Here is a 19,496-nt window from a genome sequence, read left to right as displayed (position 1 = left end):
CATTTATTAAATGAGTATGAGGGCAATAGTCATTTTGTCAGACCCGAGGTGGGTTAGAACTGTTGACTGAGACCTTAGTCCGAGGTCAATAGTTCAGATGTTCCGAAAGGGAAGGGGGCGGGGGGTAAATATACAACCCTATTATTCATCATACGAAAACTGTTTTTACATAGACCACAATGCATATTTGTAAAACCGCAATACTTTCTGAAGTTTCGCCTCTTTTCCCCAACAATAATTTACGCAGGGCCCACCAGGGAACATAAAACAGACCACAACCAACTACAAATGAGCCTTATTTATGCCCCTTCAATATCTCAATTTAACAAAATAAGTAGAATATTACTTGAAGGCTAAGCCAACCAGGTTCTTCGGTCTTTATTTCCTTTTTTTTTTTAAAGTAGCAAACAGGTAGTGATAATTTAATGCATTAAAGAAAGTCCGCGATTTAACTTTGAAAACCCAATTTATTTTTATTTAAATATTTATTACCTCTATACATATATTATGGTGGTACTGGGTGTACTCTGTTATTCTGGTGTGCCGGGTTTCCTTATATCGCTGTTCGCACGTCAGATTTTCTGAGCTAGAGCATCCCCAATTCTATAAACATTAGGTCCGTGTTATTATTTGTATAATGGGACCCTACATCGGTCGGAGGCAGACGAAAACAAGGATGACAACGGCAGAGATGGCGAGACACGCTGGCAAGAAACTTTACAACTGCAGGCCTAACATGTATCAGGAGGCCGAAAATATAGCCAAAGACCGTGTGACATGGAGGGATACCATAGCGGCACTGATGTGATAACAATCACTAACAGTATCCAGTAAGTAAGTATTATTTGTATACAGTAATGTGATAGTATAAAGTCTTTATTAACCAGGATGGCATATATGTATTTAGCAACAATGCTATAGTTTTCAATATGGCCCTGTATATAACGATTGGCGGATTTAAGAGGGGCTGTCGTCCGCCCCCCCCCCCCCCCCTAACATTTTCAAATTTAAGGTAAATCGTGGCTTTTTGTTTAGAAAGATGTAAATGATAAAAGAAACAATAATTTCTTCCACTCTCGAAAAAATAAATGAGAAAATCTTTTGATTTACTGAATTACTTTTATTGGGAGAACTTACATTTTTTCCAAAACCCCTTATAATCTGCGTCATTTTATTAATTTCACCTTCTTATAAATGAGAGAAAATAGTAAAAATGAGTACACAGGAGACATATTTCAAATTCAAGCCCTATATAAATCTGTAAAATTCAAGAGCTTCCGGGGGCTATTCCACCTGGGCCCCACCAGGGCTTGCCCAGGACCCACTAGGGATCTCAAGACGGCCCCCAGACCCCTGCCTCATAAATACACCCCCCCCCCCACACACACACACACACACAAATTAATCGTCATTCCTGGATCCGCCTCTGATAACAAACACAGGATCTCTCGCGATAATCTCTGGGATATTTTCACTATACTATCATGTTGAATTTCTAACATTTTGAAAGTATTCCGCATGAGTACGTGTCCGTGATGAATAGCATTGATATTGCTGTCAGAAGGCCTTGTACCGCGATATATCAAGTATGAGACAGTGGTTACCATATGTAATAAAAATGAAAGGAGGGGGAAATAATTGACAGAAAATCTCTCTCTCTCTCTCTCTCTCTCTCTCTCTCTCTCTCTCTCTCTCTCTCTCTCTCTCTCTCGTTATTTTTCCGGATAAAATTTACCCAGGTGGCAATAGTTTCACATTTATATTTTCAAAGGGAGGTAACTGGCATGTTGTTTTTGTTCGACTCGAAGAAAAAAAAATACTGAAGTCCAGGTAAAACTGTAATTGCTTGAACGTGATTTAACAGATTTTTTTCCTCTCATTTACTTCCTCACATACATACAGAGTTGTCGACATGGTCACATTTAAACTTTGCAAATGAATGGCAGGTTGTCGTAACCCGCGTTTCCTCAGCTAGCTAGTGAGGTTTTTTTTAATTTGAACTTACAAAGTTATGAAAATGCATTCATATTAAAGTGTACATAATTTTAAAAGTTTTGATTTTACAAATTCATATTTACTATTGTGTGATTGGAACCATCCTACTGACTGACCTAGTATATAGACTAGCCGTACAAGGCTACATGAAGGTCCAGCACAATCTTAATAAATATTTAGCTATACAGGTTTACAAAGCTATATGAAATGGCGTAATTAAGCTAGTTTAGACTGAATTAAAATGAATTTCTTTAGTGCAATGGCATAGCCTAAAAAGTTGCATGATGATGTTTTAATACTTAGAACTAATCACATCACCGTTCTTTAGATTAGAGTTCACAACATCAAAAGATAATGTCTTTTGTGTTGTTCACTACCCTCAGTGCTCCAAGTCGTATCTGCTATCAGGTCGCAAAATGGCGACCTAGAAATATTTCTGGTCGCCAATTTCAAATTTCTAGTCGCCATGTTCAAAATTTCTACTCGCCATGGTAAAAGATTTTGTAAATAAGACCTACATTTTTTTTTTAATTTGAATATCTTCATACATGCCAACTTTTGAAAATCCCCATGGGGGATTTTGCGCGCGACGACCTTTTTTCAACGCTCAAAATTCACAACATTTTACCATGAAAATAAATATTTGTCTTTTCAAATAAAATATCAATCTAATCATTACACATGTATCATACATCAACACAACATCAAGTGTGTTTGACCATTAACTTTAACAAAACTAAAAAAAAAAAAAAAACCACTTTGAAAGATATTCATAAGTATTTTATTAAAAGCATCTATTCAGCAAAAAATCCTCTCCAACAAGTCACATACATATTATCAAATAATACTTAAAGTTGCATCCTTTTACACCATATACACATTGGCTGGTCTATATATCAAAATTTAAATTAAAACACATGCATTTAGGTACGACTACAAAGGCGATCTTGGTTGTCTGTAAACATGCGCTTGCAGAGTCTGGTGGAACAATCTGCATTGCAACCAGAAAAGGAGTGATCTGCCCTGCTATGAAGTTTGCGAACAAAACCTTTGCACCCATGACATCTGAAAAAATTACCAGGAAAAAAACACATCAAAATATATGTTTTTACTTGTAAATTAAGGCTACTTGCTAATATAAAATTCAGTACAGACTTGTGCAAATTACGCATCACAAAGTCTATTGAATACTACACTATATAGACTATGTAATACATCGCTATAGACAGATAGATTCGGATAGCCTATATTATTATAGTTGGAAAAACATATATTTGACGTACCTTATTGCTTATTTTGGATGCTGTCAGCGAGAGGCAAAAATCGGGAATGTCCGATTGTTTGGTGGTGACACTATTATCGTTGTCATTCACGTTTGTGTAAAGGATATATCAATTTGAAATCCGTCTTCCCGATTAATTACTATCAAAACATGCTTCGCACTGTCCAATAAGCACCCCGACACAGGCAGACCAGGTAAATTAAATTACATCACCCCGATACCATGCGACACAGGTAAACAGCAATGGCTGACTATTGTCCCGATTTCTGATTGGCCAGTTCACAAATGACGCGGGATTTCAAATTCCGGTTGGAAATGGGGGTTTGTTGTCGTAAAATGGGAGATATTTTTAGAAAATCGGGATTTCGGGGTATTTTTGCAATCCCGATCGGGATATCGGGATTTGCCCTTTCAACTGCTTCAAATCGGGAGAATCCCGCACAAATCGGGAAAGTTGGCATGTATGTATCTTTCAAGAAAAAAATCTACACCCATGTATGCGTATTGTTTGTTTTATTTTTAAACTGAATAAAAATGTGCTGTGAAACATGCTGGATGCTAACAAGTCAAGCATTTACTCTGGCAAAAGTCGTATTGCATTGGGCCATCCTGTATATTTTACAGTACGCTTCTGGGGAAGAAAACCCAGCGTTCCACACAAAGATTTGCTTTAAAGTCCTCAATAAGTGGGCCTTCACTGCTTATGCGAATAAGAACTTCTACTTTTGTTGGATCTTTTGCTGAACAATCAGTACCAGCATCAATAAGAACACTACATCCTGAGTTTGTAATTGTCTGTGAAAATTAGCAGCAACAGTTGCCCCACTCGACTTACTGCTAATAATGCAGTCACGGACAAAGATGTGTCTCTTGCTGTTACCGTGAATAGTCACACTTCCACATTTGAAAGATGTACACCAGGTCGTGGTGAAATCGGACAATGGGTGTCCAGAAATGGTGGATGTTGCTGGCTGATTGGCCTCACAAATTCTGCAAAACATTTTGCAATCTCTGTATATTAACCACGAAAATTCCTTCAGCCATTAGGACTGGGGTTCTTCCTTTACTTTTGCATTTTTCTTTAGTCACAGTTACGTCATCTTTAAATGCAGAACTTTCTCCGTGTGATTCTTGAATTTCTTTGTTACATGTACTAGGCCGAGGCTTCTACTTTTTACTAAGTCCAAAGTGCTTTAACCCTTGTTTTAACGCCATCTCGATTGCTTTCAAATGCTGTTTTGACCGAAACTGAAAAATATTTATTCAGACTTCCGATCCTGATTACAAAATTTTACTCGATGCCCATTTTTTTTCACTCACTAAAATGCGACTTAAATATAATCTCTAGTCGCAAAATCGATTTTCTGGTCGCAAATGCGACCGTTTTACTCGCAACTTGGAGCACTGACCCTGTGTACGTTTAACCATAGATAAGTATTATTTCTTTACAACGTGGGATCTGATTGACTATCTTATTATTTTATTGATCCTCTCACATTGACTTTTATTTTATGCTGAAGATCGGATAACACTTCATAATCTTAAATATTTGACAATTTTTAATCAAAATTTTTCCTTGGGATGTAGTTTAAGAAGTAGTTTTTGTTTACAATGTGTTGTATGAAGTATGGCGATGAAATATTGTCACTCAGTGAAATTCGATTTTTATGCAGCTTTCAGAAGTTGATTCAATAAAAGATTTGAAACGACTGAATATAAAGTGCTGATCCTGTAGTAGGAAACAATGGTTGCTCTCCACTGAATCATTCATTAGTGTGACAGAGTTTTAGCGGATATTTCTTTTTAGAGTTTTGTACATATTAAACAATCTTTTACCGGTATTTAAACTATCTTAGTGTATAAATTTTTGTATAATCTCATCGTGTGTGTGCTTCGTTCAGGTATATCCACCTCAAATGTATCAACCAGGACAATGCTTTACACATGTATCCATGATTTTAAAAAAACCTCCTAGGGTGGGCTATATGTAAACCATTTTTTATTTCACATACACACATTGACACTATTCAGGGCTAGAAATAGTTATTCTTATTCACTGGTCACTTAGGCTATCAACTTAAATTTTTACTGGTCAATTGATAACTTTTACTGTCCCAATGGACCATTGGATATATGAAAATGACTGGCATAAATCCCATATCTAATAATAATGAAACATTTTCACTATTAGGTCCAATATCTTGTTTATTCAAATTAGCATCAACAGCAGGTTTAAAAATGCAGAAATCTTACGATTTTTATCCATGACTTTTATTTAAACTTATAAAATAGTTAGCATCATCTTCATTTTTTGTCATTTGTGGAAGTATAGTGTCATAGAATTATAAATGTCGCAAACCAGACAACTCATTTTAAAAAACTTGCAGCTGAAAAATGAAGACACGTATATTATTATTCTTTAAAATAGATATACTCGCCAGAATTCCTCTAGTGGCTCCTGCCTTTGTGTGAAGCATAGGGGAATCAGCTGAATGTGTATAGACATATATACTCTGCTTAAGACAACTTGTTCCCAGAAACATTTATATGAATTTATCTACATTGTGTTACTTCATAGTACAAGTGAATTTTTTTTAGTGCGGGTGTATGCTCTTTACAAAGCACTAGCCCAAATCCAAAATTCATTGGCCCTAGACCACTGGGCCTTCAATTATTGCAAGCCCTGACCATGCACAGGAAATTCAATAATACCATCCAAATTATTTCTTGTAAATGGAGAGTGTATTCAGGTTTCAAGTTTATTTTAAGATTAGAATTACTCAATCATTAAAGCCTCCCCCCACCTTTTGTGTATCAGATTTGATAGTGAAAAATGAAGATTTAGAAAATACAATGTTTTGTTTTGATTTTAAGGTCAAGGGTCCAACTTCTTTGGATATAAGTAAATTTTGTCTGCTCAATATTTTGTGAACCCTTTGCATGACAGACATCAAACCTGATACACTGAGTAGATAACCCATATTGTTCACTAGCGTTACAAACATTCTGACTTCAAAGTTGATATTTTTTTAATATTGCCACATGGGAAGCAACTAAGTCAACAAAACATTTTTGGTTTCGGGTCTCACACATGCAAATCGAAAAGTTTCAGTTGTGAAAAATTTGCAAAGGCAAGAGTTCAAAGATGAAGAAGCAATAATAGTATCCCCCCTTCGCCATCACATTTTGATCATTTGCCCCAGTAACTTTGCACTTCCCCATCTTCTCACTTGTGTTCCTTTACATCATCACCTAGGGGCCCTCCGTGGCGGAGTGGTAAGAGCATCGCACTCAAAATCACACGGCCTCTCACCTCTGTCAGCACAAGTTTGAATCCCGCTCGCACCAGTAAGTGAGAAAGTTTCCCAGTTTACTTTTGGAAGGTCAGTGGTCTCTTCCCAGGTACATTGTATCTGGGTTCTCTCCTCCACCAATAAAAACTGGGCGCCACCAGATAACTGAAAAAGTGTTGAGTGTGACGGAAAACATCAATCAATCATACATCATCACCTAAATACACAGGAGTAAACAAATCAAAGTACTGAAAGTACTGAAAAGCGCTAAGCTGACTTCATGAATTCTGTATGTAATGTTAATGAGCAGGAACAACATTAAAAAAAGGTTTATGCATTATTCTTTATTTTCACATAACTAAGTAGTACATTTTCTGTAAGAAAATAACAAATATGGATTGGAAGCAATGTCCTGAAACTTTTCAACACGTAAATATAAATTTTATATGATGTTGTTAAAACAATGGTCACTATGGTCACTATGATTATTTTGATCCCACACTAAACTAAAACCCTGTCCTTGGATCATGAAATTTACAATTTTGGTAAAGGACACCTGTTCTTATTAAATATCTATAATCAGAATTTAGTATCAATAGCATTACCACCGCTGCGGTGGTCCAGAGGTAAAGTGTTCGCTCTGTATGCGGGCGGTCGGGGTTCGAATCCCGGCCGCGACAGACCTAGTTCGTTAAACAGGTAGTGACAGTTCCATCACCAAACTCTCGGCATCAGGTGTGAATGTCACAGGTCCTCGGAGATGGCCTTTAAAACGGATGTCCCGTGTCACAGTAGGTGTTAAATTACGCAACTAACTTACTGTTGTGTTCCAGTTAATTAGTGTATGAAATATTTTTAGAATACAACTGAAATGAAACAAATCAATAGTTTGATACATATATGTAAGTCACTTATAATAGAAAGGAACAAACAATCTGGACAAAAAAGAAAATTACACATAACCACATACACTAACAAATGCCACATGTCAAAACACATCAATAATGCAGGATTATGAAACGCTTTACATGCATTTCATTCCCTTACCAGAAATCATTTAAATACACACATAAACATGCATCTGTATGACTTGTACTACAGAATCCAGTGCATAATTATCTGTAAATAGCAATCAAACCATGAAAGTGGAATTATTTTTTGTAATCAATAATGAAATTATTTTCAATTCAAAATCAGGTTGGAGAGAATCTGAATCCAAATAAGTCCAATAAATACATGTATAACTGAAAACAAAATTTAGGAAGTTATTTAGAAAAGATGCTCATAATACATGTGCAATATTACTTTGAAACTGAATACTGCGTCATCAACAAGAGTGGAGATAGCTCATTTTTAACATGAAAGTTAGTGCAAGAGGATATACTAATTCAAATATGATGATGAATTAGATTAACATATAAGCATGGATTTACATTTAGCAATTGTAGTGATTGTTTGTTATACGTAAATCTAAAAAAAAAAAAAAAAAAAAAAAAAAACCAAGAGTTTGTACACAGGTATATTAAACGCTGTACTCATCAACTTGTGTGTATTACACTTCTTGTGTAAAAGCTCATATTCATATTGCAAAGGAGACTCATCCGTTTGTCTGAATGAGACATAATACACATTGCTATTGTTTTAATTTTATAAAACAGTTCTTTATATGAAAATGCTAATAACCTTAGCAAAAAACCATAAGATTCGAAGCTTGTGTAGTTCTAATATGAAAAAAAAAAAACGTAACAGAAGTGACTCGCAATAAATATGCAAAATTTACAACATGTAAATGTAGCTAAATGAGAATTCCAAACAAGGCACTAAAAAGTTACAAAAGTAATTTTCAAACGGTAAAGTTCAAACCGCTGTTAGAAATAATGAAGAGGCATCTCACCAAAAAACTAAATGCATCTTTTTTATATGAAAAGATCGTTCAGCGAAAACAAAATGTGGGGACAGGGAACAACGACAGTACATCCATGCCCCTCCCCCTTCATCATTTGTACGTTCGGAAATACATGTAGCATATGCATGTCATTGTCAATTGTTTGTTTGAAGTACAAAGAAATTGAAAACACGATTACTTTTCGTTGTATGTAGTGTGCTGTGGACCGCAAACCATTTCACATTCATGCTTGACACAATGGCAATGTTTATCTAACACTTGTTCTAAACATAAGTATTTCAGTATACAGCCCTCGTAAAATTCCACGCGGTGTTTTGAATACTTGAAACCGGGGTATTGTCTTCCATAATATGATATAATATAATATAATATAATATAATGCTGTACCTTTTATCTTTTCCTTGCCCCAAGACTAATATTTTTAGTCTCATTTTTGAAACTAAATCACGAAGTCAAATTTGATTGTGTTGATGATGATTCTGAAGAATAGGTTGTTTAGAAATAATAAAGTAAGCTTAAGTTACACCGTTGCATCCTCTAAATTTCTGCATGACCGACTTACATATATGATCGGGGAAGGTGTAAGCAGTTACGCAATATCATCCTTCTGAGACACCGATCTCTGTCCTTCGCTATTAAAGCATAATCGTGCACAAATTTTTTCTTGTTCACAATGGACGCGGATCAGTTAATTTTTTACTGTGTTGCACACATTTTTGCTGCGTCGGACAAAAATTTTACTGAGTCGGAAAAGCAGCCAAAACTCACGTGGAAAACCCTCCTGTTTCGTGTACATAGCTTAATGGCATGGCTTCTAATTATAGATTGCACCATGCAAATTGATTTTCCTGGCCTCTAAGCGCCATGCGAAGGTAACAATGCAAAGGCACCCTAGCTAAAACGGTTTCATATACATATTCTTATTCAATTTTAGATTTTGAATTACTTTAATTATTACAGACGCAGATTCAAATGGGAATTTTAACTGAATAATGACCTGCATCTGTGTCTCACTTTCCCCAAGAATGAGGACAAAAATATCACCCTTTTTATACCTATTTTGTTCACTGTTCAACGAACTGTATTTCCGGGGGGAAAATGGAACTGCAGATATGAATGTTATCCCCGTGCTAGATTGGTTGCAAAATTACGACTACTTTAAACACGACTTGACTACAGCGATGCATAAATTCACCTATAGGTGGCGATAAACCGGAAACATGATGACGAAAGCAAAACCCAACTGGTGGCAATAAGTGCCTAAGCTACGCTTAGCGCTTAAAAAAGAACTGACTTACTGTATCATAAAGTACAACATAATTGTTAAGAAGAATTCATACTAAACAGCTTTAGGATTGAGAGATATGATTATCTGACTTACTGTAAAAGTGGTCATTTACGCATACGGGAAATTTATGCTAATTATGCAGTCATGTAATAAGCGTGTAAATTCCCCCCACGCATATAGTTACAAATATTTGATATAATATATATTATATTCAGTTACCACATATTTTTCCCCCAGGTTTTGCGCACTGAACCCCCAGCGTAAATATAACCACTTCTACAGTAATTGAAAATAGAAAAACAATTCTAACTATCGCATCATAAAATGAAAAGTGATTTATTTCAGACTAGTGAGTAGATTTAAAAATTTTTTGCTGTTTGCATTACAGGTGATGCTCTAGAAAAGCACAAGATGTTCCAGTGATGATCAAACGGAAGAAAGAATTCTAGGATAAGATGTCACGGCACCTCACCACAGTTCTCCTCTTATTATCCCCAAAGATCTGGACCACTATGTAGATATGGGGGAACCTCCTCAAACTGCGACAAAAAACTGGCCTCCTGAAAACCAGGCATTTGTAAAAGATGCTTATCATGAGAACCAGCTGGCCAACCTCACAGACAGACCAACAGACCGCCAAAATTCAAATGGCCTTCCAACCGACCTTCACTCAGAAATGGACTGTAGAAATACACCGAGTTTATTTCCGAAAACCTTTGTGATAAATGGACTGAAAAAAGATTGTGAGTCAATGCATCCAAGAGTTGTTCATAGTGAAGAGGAATTTCAAGATCATTCATCGTTAAGTGCAGGTCATGAAGAAGATAGCAATTTGACTTTTTCGAATGAATGTAACTTTGAATATGGAACCGCGGCTGTACCTCCAGAGAAGGGCATGAACTTAAAGGGAAGAAGTCGAAGAAAACCCCAGTATAGTTTGTCTAAAACAGAACTGTATAACAACAGTGTAGAAGAGGATTCAATGAATACAAAAGCAGCTGTATGTGAACGAGGAATTATAGAACATACCAATAATCATGTGCATGAAAATTTTGATTTTCAAATCAGAAAATGCATGCAAAGAATTAAACCTGAATATTTTCAAGTTTCTCCAGCTGCTGATGTTTTGTGTCAAACAGTCAGTAGTGATGATGGAGAACTATCTCAGAAAAATGAATACCAATGCAAAGAGTGCCATGTTTTATTCAATGACTCCAATTCACTCTTTCAGCACATTTGCTCACACCAGCACGATGGCACTACAGATGAAGAATCCAGTAAGACTGAATTTGGAAGGCCCCTCAGTCATTATTGTACTTCCAACCAGCAAAAGGATACAAGTCATTTGAACCAAAATGATTTGGATTCGATGCATATAGAATATTTGACTGAAAGAGATCCTCAAGTGGGGGCACTGAAAGTGGACAATGCTGGTGATGGAGAGGAAGCAGAGCAGATGTCAGAGGTGGGACAGTTAATTAAAGGTAGTCATGAACACGATGAAAGAAATCCACTTTTGATTGGACATTTAAAAGGTAAAAGAGGAAGAAAGAAAAAGATTCCGCCTTCTGATGATCCGTCGACGGTAATTTGTTCTGTGTGTTCAAAAGCCTTCAAAACCAGAAATAATTTGAAAACCCACTTATGCAAGTTTCATAGCGACAGAAAAGATGTGATTCAAGAATTTCTTGGTCAAGGGGAAAGAATGAAAGAGAAAGCAGTATGTGTTCTATGTGGCAAATTCTTCATCTCTAAGTCTGCTCTGCTGAGACACATGGACACCCGCCACGTTGGTGAAAAATTTGCAAAGTGTGGTGTGTGTAGTGAGGTATTTGAGAATGAAAATCTACTTTCAGAACATGTGAGTACACATAGTAAAGACAGGAACAAGAGAAATCCATCATCCTCAGGGCGGGACCACACTGTCGTAGCCAAAGAGAATCCTGATATGATTGGCTACTGCCAAACACCTGTAGCATCAGGTGAGCATTTGCAGAGGGAGAGTACCTTGCACCAAGTGGACCAAAGCCATACAATTTCTCCACATGAAATCCAGAGTGATGTAATTCCGCCAAGCATAAATACTCAAGGATCCCCTAAACGAGAGCAGAATCATTCCAATCAGACAAATCGTGACCAATCAGACCCGTTGATACCAGACAGAATGTCAGTGAGCAGCGAGGACAAAGTGCAGACTTCCCACTACTTTCAAAAGGATTTAGACATGCTCTCTGAGAATGGTGAGAAATCCAAAGACTTTCAATGCAGTGCTTGTAGGTCGTCCTTTAATTCTTTGGAGAGATTTGTTCTTCATTGTATGGGTTCCAGTGAATGTTGGAATAGTAGAGAATGCCCAGTGTGCCAAAAACTGATTAACTCGAGCCTGAAAGAACATCTCAAATCACACTCGGGTGAGTTCAATATTTTGGAGAATAAGTTTGTTTCTTTTTCATCTGGAAATTCACAGGCTAATGTTGTTGAATGTGATTTAAATTCATATGCACACCTTCAACCTATAGATATGTGCATACACTTTTCATTTACAGCATATCATTGTTTGCAATGTTTTGAAATTCCCTTGTAGGCAATCATACAGTTGAACTTTGATATCTTGAACACCAATATCTCAAATACCATGAATATGTTGGAGTAATTCTGAAGTCCCAATCACCATGATCACTTATTCTTTAAGTATTTTGCCCTCGATATTTCGAATCCTCAGATATCTCGAAGATTTTTTGAATCCCATCGAGTACGAGATAACAAGGTTTGACTGTATTTACATAATAGTATTCCTATAGGGGGTGAAATTTTTTTTTTACATGCTCAAGTCCGCGACTTGAGGGGCCAATATTTTGCCAAGTCCCTCAGGAAAATATCAAAGTCCGGATTGAATTTAGAAATTTGTTATTGTTTTTATATCACACCATCAAATTGCTAAATAAAAACAAGTATTTGAATTTTTAATCTTTTTACTCAAATTGGTGTCTTCCGACGGGTTGCATTCAAGAAAACAAAAAATATATAGAGTTATGAACTTTAACCTGTTAAGATATTTTGTCAGGTTTCTGTAATGCAGTAATTTTTATTTTCATTCATCAATTATACAATAATAGGCAAGTCTCTCGAACTTCCAGCATTTCTAATTGCTGAGTCCAAATACAGAATTTGCTAGTCTAGGACTTTGGACTGGAAGAATTTTTAACCCCCGGGTCTATAAAACCTTTGCATACTGCACACTTTACTGTATCATCATTTATCTGCAGATGACCGCCCATACCGCTGTGAAATTTGCCAGGCTAGCTTTAAGCGAAATCACCAGATGAAACTGCACAAACAGACTGTGCATTCAGACATCCGACTCTATCACTGCGAACTGTGTGATAAATCCTTCAAACGAAGGGACAAATTAACCTGTCACTACAGAACGCATTCAGACGAGCACCCTTTCATGTGCACGGAATGCGGCAGCGTCTTCAAGTGGAAACACCACCTCAAACGGCACAAAGACAATGTTCATGCCGACAAAGCCACGCAAATGAAGGCTCGGAAGTTTCCGTGTAGCGTCTGTGGCAATTGTTTCAAATGGCGTCATCATTTGAAGAGGCATCTACGTAATGTTCATCACCTGACTGACGATTCTCTAGATTTCGACGAAATTAAGCTGTCCATGGACTCCGACTTCCTGGGGAATGACAGTCCCTCGGATGTGATGAGTGCTGGTAATGATTTCAATATGGAAATGGAATTTGAAAATGATAATCTTATGTAAGGCTAGCTGTTTAGGGGAATATGAACAAATGAGAATGTGTGTTTGTTTTTAAAGGGATTAATATACTGAGAGAAGGGGCTGGGTGGGTGTGTGGGGGGGGGGGGGGGGAGTTCAAGGGGAAACAAATAAGAAAAGGATAGTGATTGATAGTAATTAGAGGATTGTTGTTGGAAGGGCTGTATTGTGACACTTTTAGGTAAAGGAAAATAATTGGATAATGATTTGATGGAAAGATGGGAATTTTTTCTGTATGTTATATAACATCTTATGGACAATCTGGGAAATAAAATGATATGGACAATAAGAGAAATAGGAAAATGATACTGAAAACAAGGGAAACAAGGGGATGATACTGGCAATAAGGGAAAGACAATCATACTGACAATAAGGGAAATAGGAAAATAATACTGACAACAAGGGAAATAGGAAAATAATACTGACAACAAGGGAAATAGGAAAATAATACTGACAACAAGGGAAATAGGAAAATGATACTGACAACAAGGGAAATAGGGAATAATATTGACAATAAAGGAAATTGAATAATACTGACAATAAGGGAAATAGGAAAATAATACTGACAACAAGGGAAATAGGAAAATAATACTGACAACAAGGGAAATAGGAAAATAATACTGACAACAAGGGAAATAGGGAATAATATTGACAATAAAGGAAATTAAATAAAACTGGTAATAAGAGAAATAGGAGAATAATACTGACAATAAGGGAAATAGGGAATAATATTGACAATAAAGGAAATTGGAAATTAATACAGGCAATAAAGGAAAAAAATAATTCTGACAATAAGGGAAATAGAATAATACTGACAATAAGGGAAATAGAATAATTCTGGCAATAAGGGAAATAGAATAATTCTGGCAATAAGGGAAACAGGGGGTGATACTGACAATTTTATGGATGATTAAATGATAGAGTAAGGGAAATGGATAAATATACAGTACTATTTTAAGGGGATGTGTAATAAAAGGAGAGTTTGAGGGATGGGACAATAGGGGAAACAGTAAAACAATGTGAGTAAAAGATTGCTGACTGAGAGTTCTTGATATTAGTAGCAAAGAAGGGAAGAAAATTTAGGTGATAAATAGAGAAGTTGGCAGCTGGTTTTTCTGCTAAGTTAGAAATGGTAATATTTTTTAGGTTTTTATAAGCAATGTTATTGAACTTTTACAGTTTTTTCAGTAAACATTAATAGTGCTAGAAAAGGTTTGTATGATATATATGAATATGATATATGTATATATAAATATAAAGGGTTATATATTTATGTTTACACATGTACACGATTTTATTTGTTTTTGTTGGTTGAATATTTGCATTATATTTTAGGTTTTATTGCTATTCATTAAGAATGGTCAGCAGAGATATAACTGCACACTGTGTAAAATCCACAATCTGAAACTGCAAATTGTATGTGTATTATATCGTAATGTTTATCAGGGTATTCTTAACAAAACACCCAGTAATGTATGTCTGAATTGTCATATTCCCCATAGCAACAAGTAAACAAACACATTTATTATATAGCAAATAAATAGTCTATTATAAAATCTGCGTGAAATTTAGAGAATGTTAGCGTTCAATATCCTGAGAATTTATTGAACGCTAACTTTGCATTTAAATGACAGACGAATATTGAACAGTTAAGAAATGCATGCTGATATTGCACACTTTCACCTTAGATGCCAATATTGATGAATTCTCATCTATTTTGGAGTATTTTGAGTGAAAAGGGATATAATTTAACAACTGAATACCTTAGCTATATAATAAAAGGGTTATTGAACTTATATTGGTGAATATTGACACTCGTTGGCTGTCAAAATGAACTCACAAGCTCGTGCATTTTCACAGCCAACTTCTGCCAATATTCACCAATATAAGTTCAATAACCCTATAATATACCTCTCGTATATATACATGCACATTTAACCATTTTCACATACACCATAGTTTCAGTCTTATGTTTTAAAGTAGAATTATTTTTTAGAAAGGTCTTCCTGCCAGCCCTGTTGACTGGACTACAGTGCTGTGAAGTTTTGCTGTAGTCTTCCTGCCCCCCCCCCCCTTGACTGGACTACAGTGCTGTGAAGTTTTGCTGTAGTCTTCCTGCCCCCCCCCCCCCCTTGACTGGACTACAGTGCTGTGAAGTTTTGCTGTAGTCTCCCCCCCCCCTTGACTGGACTACAGTGCTGTGAAGTTTTGCTGTACTCCCCCCCCCCCACCCCCTTGACTGGACTACAGTGCTGTGAAGTTTTGCTGTACTCTCCCCCCCCCCCTTGACTGGACTACAGTGCTGTGGAGTTTTGCTGTAGTCTCCCCCCCCCCCCCCCCTCTTACAATGTTTTAAGGGGCACCCTGCGTTATGGACTAGCAGTACTGGGACTATATCTTACAATGTTGTAAGGGGCACCCTGCGTTATGGAGCCGTGGTTTATAACGATGTAGACTTGTGTTGTTGTTTATCTATGCAATGGGACCCATATGTTTATTGTTTAGATGTGTGTTTTAATGATATGAATGAGGACCCGTACAATGTACTGAGGGTGTATAGTTATGACAGTGATTTTATCGCACTGATGTTTATTTTTAGCAGTGTATCTTTTTTAAAGAGTATCTCAAATTTTATTGTAAATTGAATGGTTGTCATAATGATTTTACATCTACATAAATGTGGTTTATTAAAGGGAAAGGCAACCCAAAAAAAAATTACAGGATAAATGATAGGATTAATTATATGATAAAGATTTGCCATACTATTCTTTTGATATGCGGCCTATATAAGCTTCAGTACTAATTTGAAAACGTCAAAAATTTAAATTCCCGCCATCTATAGAGACTGCCATGATGTGAAATTCTTTTGTATTCAAGACCACAAAAATCAATAAGTTTGATGTCACACCGTCTATTCCGGTTTTGATGAGATTCTAAGATCAAGCCCCCCCCCCACCCCCCCCCCCCTCCCCTTCGCATTGGTGTAATTAACTGCTTGCCAGGAAGGCGTCAACCTGTTTATTCGTAAAATCTACTACATGCACAACTTTGATGATCTCACAGGTGCTTGGGTACAGGACCCCACCCCCCACCCCCCGAATAAGCTACACGAGTTGATTTAATTATTTTTTTCTTGAAAATATTTCTAATGAATGTCAACAACGTCTTGCATACCCATAAAGTCCAAAATAATTCAAAATAAGCCCTTTGAAAAAAAAAATACCCTTACTGGTTATTATAACACAACTTATAATAACCAGTGAGGGTTTTTTTAGGTCACCTGAATTCATTCAGGTGACCTATTGCTATCTGTTTTTGTCCGTCGTCGTGCGTTGTGCGTCGTGCGTTAACATTTGAACATTTTCAGCTTCTTCTCTGAAACCCCTGAACCAATTTCAACCAATTTTGGCATATAGCATCTGTGGGTGGAGGGGAACAAAAATTGTGAAATTCGTGGTCCCTGCCCCCCTAGGGCCTGAGGGGTGGGGCAAAAACCATCAAAATGAGTGTAATTTTAAAAAATCTTCTTCTTTACTCCTGGACATCAAGAAGCCAAACTGTGGGCATAATTATAATGAGCGTTGAGCCCTCTACCAAAATTGTGAAATTCATGGCCCCTGGAGCAGGGGTTCTTGTGTTAGGGTGGGGCTCTATTGGTCATATAGTGAAAGTGTAGAAATTCTTTGAAAATCTTCTTCTCTGTCTCTGGGTATTAAGTAGACAAACTAATAGCATGGTAATGATGAGCAAGGATGCCTCTTTATACCCCCTGCAACAAGTTGTGGGGGGGTATACTGGAATCGGGTTGTCCGTCTGTCCGTCCGTCCGTCTGTAGACGCAATGGTTTCCGGGCTCTAAAGCATTATCCTTTCCACCTACCGTCACCATATCATATATATGGACTACCCATGGGATGAAGATGTTCCCTATCGATTTTGGGGTCAAAAGGTCAAAGGTCACGCGCACTGGACATTGAAGTAGCAATATGGTTTCCGGGCTCTAAAGCGTTATCCTTTCCACCTACAGTCACCATATCAAACATATGGACTACCCATGGGATGAAGATGTTCCCTATTGATTTTGGGGTCAAAAGGTCAAAGGTCAAGCGCACTGGACATTGAAGTAGCAATATGGTTTCCGGGCTCTAAAGCGTTATCCTTTCCACCTACAGTCACCATATCATATATATGGACTACCCATGGGATGAAGATGTTCCTTATCGATTTTGGGGTCAAAAGGTCAAAGGTCACGCGCACTGGACATTGAAGTAGCAATATGGTTTCCGGGCTCTAAAGCGTTATCCTTTCCACCTACAGTCACCATATCATATATATGGACTACCCATGGGATGAAGATGTTCCCTATCGATTTTGGGGTCAAAGGTCATGCGCACTGGACATCGAAGTAGCAACACTCAGAAAAGAGGTAGTTTATACCTATTACCAACACCCTTTGGGAGATTGGTGTAAGCGGGGGGTATTCTTAGTGAGCATTGCTCACAGTACCTCTTGTTAAAAATTGTGAAATTCATGGCCCCTAGATCAGGGGTTCTGTTGCTATGGTGGGGCTCTATAAGTCATATAGTGAAAATGCATTATTTCTTTGAAAATCTTCTTCTCTGTCCTTGGGTATTAAGTAGACAAACCAATAGCATGGTTATGATGAGCAAGGATGCCTCTTTCAAAATTGTGAAATTCATGGCCCCTGGGTCAGGGGTTCTGGTATTAGGGTGGGGCCCCATTGATCATATAGTGAAAATGCATTTTATTTCTTTGAAAATCTTCTCCTCTGCTGCTGGGTATTAAGTAGACAAACTAATAGTATGATAATGATGATCAAGGATGCTTCTTTCAAAACTGAAATTTATGGCCCCTGGGTCAGGGGTTCTGGTGCAAAGGCGGGGCTGACCACATAGCTATTCGATGTTTCTTCCATCCAAAAGTAAAATTCTTATATTTAAACACAAACCTAATTCAAACATTGGAAGGTTGTTACATGATACTCAGATGACCTATAAGGCCCCTGGGCCTCTTGTTTTTTTAAAGGGCTTATTTTGAATTACATGTTTTTTGGACTTTATGGGTATGCAAGACGTTGACATGCATTAGAAATATTTTCAACAAAAAATTCATTAAATCAACTCATGTAGCTTATTCGGAAGGGGAGGGGGGGGGGGGGTCCTGTACCCAAGCACCTGTGAGATCATCAAAGTTGTGCATGTGGTAGATTTTACGAATAAACAGGTTGACGCCTTCCTGGCAAACAGTTAATTACACTAATGCGAAGGGGAAGTGTGAATAAAGGTTTTTTTTTCGAAAAGAAAAGACTATGTAAACTGTGGATCCATCATTTGCGTAATGACAAGTTGATGTCCAAGACATTTGTATGAAGAACGTTTACCATCTGCCTTGTCTACGACTCGACCGAACGTCTTCTTTTCTCAATTTCTTCTTGCGAAAGAACGGGCTCAAATCTATACGACTCCAAACTTAACTGTTCGTGACTTATCATGTTTACAGTGCTGCTGATGAAATAAACCGGAATAGACGGTGTGACGTCACAAATTAAACTTCAATGGCCACTCCCTTAGTGGAGGGTAATTTAAAATACATGATAGATTAATATTGATTTAATTGTTAAGCAAGGGTTTTTGTTGTTAAAGACTGTCAATTACGATATCAGTAAGTTATACTTTATTCATAAAAGCAACAATGTGGTTAGGGTTGCCTTTCCCTTTAAGCTTTGGATAAATATATTTTAAAACGCAATAACTTTTTTAAAAGGATTTTTTTTCTTCTTCCAATTTTCGCGGATTATGTCGTTATGAGAGTTCCTGATATCACTTGGGGTTTCTACCACTCCTGTCAATTTCTGCGAAAATCCAGACTTACTGTCCAACCTCCCAATGATTTTCTTTGACCATAATGAAAATTAGAATGAGATTG

At 37.0% G+C, this 19,496-nt stretch overlaps 1 protein-coding gene and 1 long non-coding RNA gene across 4 annotated transcripts in view; one reads left to right on the top strand and one right to left on the bottom strand.

Moving 5' to 3' along the window:
- The first annotated feature begins 1,753 nt into the window (after window positions 1-1,753).
- LOC125661547 (zinc finger protein 585A-like) lies at window positions 1,754-14,613 on the top strand. Of its 3 annotated transcripts, XM_056145947.1 has the most exons (5): window positions 1,754-1,830; window positions 6,534-6,625; window positions 10,153-10,764; window positions 10,996-12,175; window positions 13,031-14,613. In XM_056145947.1, the coding sequence occupies exons 3-5, from the start codon at window positions 10,285-10,287 to the stop codon at window positions 13,534-13,536; spliced, it is 2,166 nt and encodes a 721-aa protein (XP_056001922.1). In that variant the 5' UTR covers window positions 1,754-1,830; window positions 6,534-6,625; window positions 10,153-10,284; the 3' UTR covers window positions 13,537-14,613. The 3 variants fall into 3 exon arrangements, with proteins under 3 accessions (XP_056001922.1, XP_048749548.1, XP_048749549.1); XM_048893592.2 differs by lacking the exon at window positions 6,534-6,625 and having other exon boundaries at window positions 1,763-1,830; XM_048893591.2 differs by lacking the exon at window positions 6,534-6,625 and having other exon boundaries at window positions 1,756-1,830; window positions 10,153-12,175.
- Window positions 6,292-19,496, bottom strand: part of LOC130049028 (uncharacterized) — a 16,157-nt gene continuing 2,952 nt past the window's right edge. Inside the window, exon 2 of the long non-coding RNA XR_008797549.1 lies at window positions 6,292-6,735. This is a non-coding gene — a long non-coding RNA (uncharacterized LOC130049028). The remainder of the gene's footprint in view (window positions 6,736-19,496) is intronic.

Source organism: Ostrea edulis, chromosome 8, assembly GCF_947568905.1.
Source record: "Ostrea edulis chromosome 8, xbOstEdul1.1, whole genome shotgun sequence".
Classification (NCBI taxonomy): Eukaryota; Metazoa; Mollusca; class Bivalvia; order Ostreida; family Ostreidae; genus Ostrea; species Ostrea edulis.
Note: the sequence above shows the minus strand (reverse complement) of the source record. Positions and strands in the feature narration are given on the sequence as shown.